Here is a 7,239-nt window from a genome sequence, read left to right as displayed (position 1 = left end):
AGTCTGGCAAAGTTAATTTTGGTGGGGGGAAACCAACCCACCACACTCCATTACTCATCAAAGTATCTTAGGGAATATCCTTTATAGGTTTCTTTTTTGTTTATTTTATTTACTCTTTGAATGTTATTAGCTGTTGCCCCAATAGATTCCCATGTCTAATGTGAGCTGCAGCGAAGAATCTATGTCACTATTTTCAGTCTGTACTCTTGCAATTCCAAGAGGAATTAACAGAGTACAGGGTTAATCATTGACTTTTACATTTCATCCTGACTGAATGCCCTATCTGATTTGTTAATATATTACATAGAGTTTCTCTATGTTGTGAAAAGTCAGCCTCTATCACTTTGTTTGAAGAGTTCCAGAGGGATACAAACATGAGCAGAAATAGGGAAAGATTCATCGAAATAGCAGATAATCTTTTTTCACAGGCTGAAAAGATTCCCCCAGAAGAATGGCTCTTTTCATACAAAGGCGTTTTATACCCTGCTACAGTTAGCAGCCCAGAAACTATGGAAGCTCTGAAATCTTTTGAAGCCAGGAGTGATGATGTGATTTTAGCAGGCTATCCTAAAACAGGTGAGTGTTGTTTTCTAGTTAAGTACACAATCCAGAACTTTGTGCCATCATTTAACACAGAAATAATACCTAGGAAAACCTTATGGTGACATCAGGTTTCATAGGTTCATGGACTTAAGTTGTAAAGCATCTCTGGAAATCAAATAATATAACCTCCTGCTCAAGACAGGAGAATGACCAAACCTTCAAAATTAAGTTTGGCTCCTCAAGGCTTTGTCCAGAAGAATTAAAACTATGAGGATGGAGATTCACCACCCACTGGAAGTCTATTTCAGTGTTTTCCCACTATAAGGAAGTTTTTTGGCTGGCTAGTTGGTTGATGGTTTTTTTACTTCTATGCAGTTGGACATCCCCTGTGGTGACTTATAATATTCTTTTTCTGTAATTTCCTGGCAAATTTTTGGAAGAGTTGGCTCCATCTTCATTTTAACCTCAAATAGTGGAAGACTGGACTGAGATTCCCCATGCCTTTTTTTTTTTCTTTAATCTTCAGCCTGAGAAAAATAAGCCTTTCTGTGCATTTTATTTACTCTAACTCCCCATGCTTTAGTGGAACTTCAGCAAGACTCTCTCCAGAGTCTCAAAAATCTTGCACTTCGGTGCAAGAACGTCACACAGTATTCAAGTGGTGAACTCACTGGTATTAGATAAAGCAGGATAATCACAACTCCTGATATTCTGACTGCTGCTCTTGAGTAATTTCTACAGGGAGTAGTCTGAGGTGACTCCACATCTGCTGACAGCTCTGTCTCTGTTGGCTTATAGCATACTCTTATTAATTATTGCTCAGTGTTACTGTTTAATGGTTTGTGGTGTTATGGTAACCTGGTGTTATGGTAACCCAATGCTATGGTTGTGGTTTAACCTCAGCCTGCACCTAAGCCCCTCACAAGCTCACTTCTCCCCATAAGTGGGATGGGGGATAAAAATAGAATATTAAAAGGGAGAAAACTCATGGGTTGAAATGAATAGAATAGAATAGAATAGAATAGAATAGAATAGAATAGAATAGAATAGAATAGAATAGAATAGAATAGAATAGAATTAAACAGGTTGGAAAAGACCTTTGAGATCATTGAGTCCAACCTATCATCCAACACTATCTAATCAACTAAACCATGGCACCAAGAGCCCCATCCAGTCTCTTCCTAAACACCTCCAGTGATGGTGATTCCACCACCTCCCTGGGCAGCCCATTCCAATTGCCAATCACTCTTTCTATGAAGAACTTCCTCCTAATATCCAGCCTAAACCTCCCCTGGCACATCTTGAGACTGTGTCCTCTTGTTCTAGTGCTGGTTTCTGGGGAGAAGAGACCAACCCCCACCTGGCTATAACCTCCCTTCAGGTAGTTGTAAACAGCAATAAATAATGACAGTTTAGTAGGTGAAGTAAAAGTCATGCATGCAAGCAAAGCAAAATAAGGAAACCTTTCACTACTTTGCATCAGCAGACTGGTGTTCAGCCATCTCCAGAAAAGCTGGTCTCCACCATGTATAACAGTTACTTGGGAAGACAAGGACCGTCACTCCCAATGTCCCTCTTTCCTTCATCTTCCCCCAGCTTTTATTTATTGCTGAGCATGACATCATATGGTATGGAGCATCCCTTTGATCAGTTTGCATCAGTTGGTCCCCTCCCAGTTTGTTGTGGGGCAGCGTGAGAAGCAGAAAAGGACTTGACTGTGTGTGAGTACCATTCAGCAACAACAAAAACATTCCTGTATTAGCCACACTAGTCAGAAATTCAAAACATAACCAAGTATAATCTACTATAAGGATAACTAACTCTATAATAGCCAAAACCAGAACACCCACATGTTTACAGGCTAAGGTGAACCAGTTTGGCAGGATATCCTATCAGTCAAGTTGGCATGAAAAAGTGCATTTCAATGGATGTGCTACTGGTATCTTTATCCTTTCAGGAACCAACTGGCTTGGCCAAATGGTGAGGGACTTGGAATCAATAGATGCCAAATATACAGAAGAAGAAATGAAAGAGAGAATAAATGATGAAAAGAAGTTACAGACGTTTTCACGTCTAGAATTTGGAGATCCTGGGGTATACGAGGTTGGTTTATTCCTGTGGGTTTTCCAAGTGATAAGATCCTTCTTCTCTCTTCTCACCTTTTCTTATTACCCATAATTCCTCAAAAGGCACATACCATAAATTAAGCTACTTCTTCTATTATTTCTTCCCTCTTGCTTTAAAGAGGATGAAGAAATTGCCTTCCAGAAGAATTATTATAACCCATCTGCCACCTCATCTCCTGCCACCATCCATTCTCCAAAGCAAAGCTAAGGTCAGTTTTCCCTTTGCCTCCCACCACAAAATGTTTTCCGTCCTGAATTATCTTTACTCTGTCCGTGTGAGGTCTTTTCTGCACTTTCATCTGAACTGGTCAATACACCTTCAATCCAAGGCTGAAGAGGCAGAGCGCTGTGTGCTGCAGCTGTGAACAAACATCCTCTCCCAACAACAGCTTTGCTGACTCAAGAGGTTACTAATGGGATTTGTTTCTGGCTGTCTCTGCCTCTTCAGATCTCCTTCAGAAAGATGCTTCCAGGTTCATGTCAGAAAACTGAGCAAGGAAAGCAATTATTCAGTTTGCTTTAACTTTCCTCCTAAGCAAGAGTAGCTGTGGAAAGGAAGCCCACTGCAGGCTGGTGCTCACAGTCTTCAACAGGAACTGCTGCAGAGGGAAGCAAGGGTAGACCCATAGTCTGCTTGTGGCTTTCCTGTTCTGTACCCCACAATCTCATTTCTTCAGATTGGATCTAGCTCAGAACTATGTCCCAAGGGCATCACTGAAAAGCTTCTTGCTCTCATCCTGAAGCTCACATTAGCACCACATGGGGTGAAAAAGCTCTGAGATTTTGCTCAAGAAAAGCAGTTAGACCAGCATTGTGTGATCTGGTGTGTCTTAGGGGACAAGTAAGTTTGTGGGTGACACCAAGTTGGGTGGAAGTGTTGACCTGCTTGAGGGTAGGAAGCTTTACAGAGGCATCTGGACAGGCTGGATCAATGGGCTGAGGCAAATAATGTGAGATTCAACAAGGCTGAGTGCTGTGTCCTACACCTAAGTCACAACAACCCCCATGTAGAATTACAGGCTTGGGGAAGAGTGGCTGGAAAGCTGCTCTACAGAAAAGAACCTGAGGTATTGGTTGACAGCTGACTGAATATGAGCCAGCAGTATACCCAGGTGGCCAAATAAGATGTTTAACAGCATCCTGGCTTGCATCAGCAATTGTGTTGCCAGCGGAACTAGGGAAGGAACTTTCCTCCTGTACCTGGCAATGGTGAGGCCACACCTCAGATATTGTACTCCACTACAAGGACATTGAGGTGCTGAAGCACATCCAAAGAAGGCAAACAACATTGGTGAAGGGTTTAGAGCACAAGTGCTATAAGGAGTGTCTGAGGGAACTGGGGTAGTTTAGCCTGGAGAAAAGGAAGCTCAGAGGAGAGACCTTATCACTCCCTACAACTACCTGAAGGGAGATTGCATAAAGGTGCATACCAGTTTCTTTCCTAGGTAACAAGTGACAGGCCATGAGTAAAAGGCCTCAAGCTGCACCAGAGGAGGTTTGGATTGGATATTAGGAAAATTTTCTTTGCCAAAAAGGTTGTCAAGCATTGGAAAAGGCTGCTCAGGGAAGTTGTTGAATCACCATTTCCACTGGTACTTAAAAGCTGTGTAAATGTTGCACTAAGGGACATGATTTATTTGTGGATTTAGCAGTTAGGTTTACAGCTTGACTCAATTATCTTAAATTTCTTTTCCAACTTAAATGATTCTGTAATTTTATGTGATATGTTAAGAAGACAACACTTTGGTGAGTCCTTAAATCAGAATCAATTTATATGTTTTCTTCCTCCAGATTCTTGTGCTAGTTCGGAACCCCAAAGACACAGCTGTCTCCTATTACCACTTCTACAACAACATGCCAGTGCTGCCATCCTTTGCCTCCTGGGATGAGTACTTTCCAGCATTCATGAGTGGGAAATGTACTTTGCCCTGAATCCTTTGGCATTCCTTCTTACATGAGGGGCATACACAGGACCCTGTGCATGGGAATCCTACTCCAACATATCTTAGAAAGGCACTTCCAGGGCAGGCAGATAGGACCATATTATGGCAGACACAGGGAGTACCAGATAATCAGAGTTTCTTTTGCCTCAGAGAAATCATGAGAAATCTTTTGTTCCCAAACTAGAGCTTGTAGTTCAGTGCTGCCTAGCCACCTGAGCTGGCAGATCCTACATTGACCTGAACTGAAAGAACAGACATGTTGAGCTGGTCACCACTTTATCATCCTGATTTTGTGCTCAAAGAGCTGGCTGGGCTTACTCCTCTGATTTGGTAAGGGCCTGTTTCGGGGAATACTCTGCACAACTCTGTCTCTGTCTGCAGTGACTTGGGGATCCTACTTTGACCATTTAGTGGAATGGAACAAATACATTGACCATGAGAAGATCATGATGATAAGCTATGAGGAACTCAAAGAGGTGTGGTATCTCACTTGATTCTTCATTAATGGGTGCACTGCATGCTCCTCCTGAGGTCGTGGGGAAGAAGAAATTCTTGGTTCAAGACTGCTTGCCAGTTTAGAAGAGTGTGCCTTTGTGATACACTCTTCTACATTTAGAGGAGGTCTGTCTAGGTTAGGAGGAGGATAGCCTTGCCTGTTTGTGGAAGGTGTCATATCTGTCACAGAGTTGGTTTTGGGAGAGAAGAAAAGACTTGATGCTGAGGCCACCATGTGTGGGTTCCCTCTCTGTTAGAGCTCTTAGAAATCCTTGGTGATACTGTGGGAGTTGACCTCCTTGGCTGGCCTTCCCACCAGGTGTTGACTCCATACCACAGCCATAGTGTCGAGTTTAGTCTCACCTGTGTGTTCTGTTTCTTTGGCCAGGACCAGGTGCTGGGAATGAAAAGGATTGCTGCCTTCTTTGGATTTTCTCTGTGTGAGGAAGATTTTCCAAGAATTGCAGAGAATACCAGTTTCCAAGCTATGAAGGGGAAATCCAATGAAACCCATGGAAATTTTGGAGACATCCTCTTTCGGAAGGGTAAAGTCTCTGCAAATGGAAAATATACTTTCTAAAGTAGAACACCAGGAGTTCTGAGCAGGTTTCCTCACTTAAACATGAACTCAAAGGGCTGGCTAGAAAGTAGAAGTATGGGTGAGTTCTCTCCTGTGGCAACCTGTACAACAAGCTTCTGCCACTTATGGGATTTGGGGGTTCTTTGTGAGAAACTTACCAAAGTTGCAGGCCTGAAGTTGTCAGCCATTGATTCCATGTTGCTCTGTTTTCCTGTGGCAGCCCCAGCTAGTTATGAAAGTGATGTGTGAAGGTGAGGGCTAGCACTTGTGTAGCTTGCATCAAAAATTATAGACTAAACCCACATGGGCTGGATGTCTTCTCTTTACAGAGAAGCTGTGGTGTGGTCAGGTGATGAGGCTGGTCCTGGATGAAGGCTGCAAATGTCACTTTATCAAAGTCCCCTTTTGGAGGAGGTGTTCTAATGGGACAAGAGTCTTTTGAACATCAAGTAAATGCATTGCTCACTACTCTGTTGACTTGAAGGTGTCTTATTATGTGCTCAGTGAGAGCTGAGGAGTAGTCTCAATATGGTTCCTCTTAATGAATGTGTCAGTAGTGGCCCTAGAGATGGTCCCTCACAGACTGGGCCCAGGGCCAGAGCTCTGGCAGATCATCTACTCCCTATGGTACCAAGAATCTTTGGTTTCTGAATACTATGGCCATTAGGGTTTAGTCCCTTTCCTTCACCATTCCTTGGAGGAAGAAGGATCTGATGTCTCTACTGCTGATCCATCTACCTCAAATAGCTTCCACCTTCAGAGGGATGTATTCATGAATTATGTGGTGAAATAGAAAAGGTTCACCTCTCTTCAATGTAAAAGCTTCATGAAACCACATTTTAAACCTCCTCTGGGAATGGAAGGCATGCAAGCAACCCCCCAGCAGTACTCCCTGTGGTCTGGCTGCAGACTTCTTATTTTTGGTACCTTGCTTCTCCCAGGCCATTAGACCTCTCAGGGGCATAAGTCAGATCCTTCCTGTGTCATGTGGGCAATGATTCTGAGCCATTGTCTAGGTGTAACTGTCTTTCAGGTTTTGGTACTTCTTCTTGTACACAGGGGTTGTTGGGAACTGGAGAGATCTCTTCTCTAAAGCTCAGAATGAAGAAATGGATCAAAAGTTTAAAGACTGCCTAGGAGGAACCAAGCTGGCAGCAAAGATGAAATATGATGTATACTGCAAGGCCTGAAAATAAGCAGATGAGCATCATGACAGCAGGTCATGCTTCATAGATGGACACTCCCATGTTTCCTACCGATGAGAAAAGAGAAAAATCCTCAGAGATCTACCTAGCACCTCCAAACATTTGTATGGTAATTCTTAGACTGGTCCTGGGCCTGAAGCATGTGCTTTGCTTAATGCAACTAAATAAAATGTGTATATTCCTTGAGTGAATACGTGGCATCCTTCTAGGAAGTGTATAGAACACAAGCATCTTAGTACCAGTCTGTTGCTATCTCTTTGTCTGCTTTATGGCTTCAGTTGGTGAATGAAATCCCTGAGGTACTCAGTGGTGGGACAGAGAGAATCACAGAATCACAGAATCATCTG

At 42.9% G+C, this 7,239-nt stretch overlaps 1 protein-coding gene across 1 annotated transcript; it reads left to right on the top strand.

The window, feature by feature from the left end:
* Positions 1-327: 327 nt before the first annotated feature.
* On the top strand, positions 328-6,911 carry LOC104305472 (sulfotransferase 6B1). The gene is made up of 7 exons (XM_009906322.2): positions 328-576; positions 2,501-2,646; positions 2,789-2,878; positions 4,461-4,587; positions 4,994-5,088; positions 5,496-5,652; positions 6,747-6,911. The coding sequence occupies exons 1-7, from the start codon at positions 375-377 to the stop codon at positions 6,875-6,877; spliced, it is 948 nt and encodes a 315-aa protein (XP_009904624.2). The 5' UTR covers positions 328-374; the 3' UTR covers positions 6,878-6,911.
* The last annotated feature ends 328 nt before the right edge of the window (positions 6,912-7,239 follow it).

Source organism: Dryobates pubescens, chromosome 6 (assembly GCF_014839835.1).
Source record: "Dryobates pubescens isolate bDryPub1 chromosome 6, bDryPub1.pri, whole genome shotgun sequence".
Taxonomy (NCBI): domain Eukaryota; kingdom Metazoa; phylum Chordata; class Aves; order Piciformes; family Picidae; genus Dryobates; species Dryobates pubescens.
This window is presented reverse-complemented; position numbering and strand designations above follow the sequence as displayed.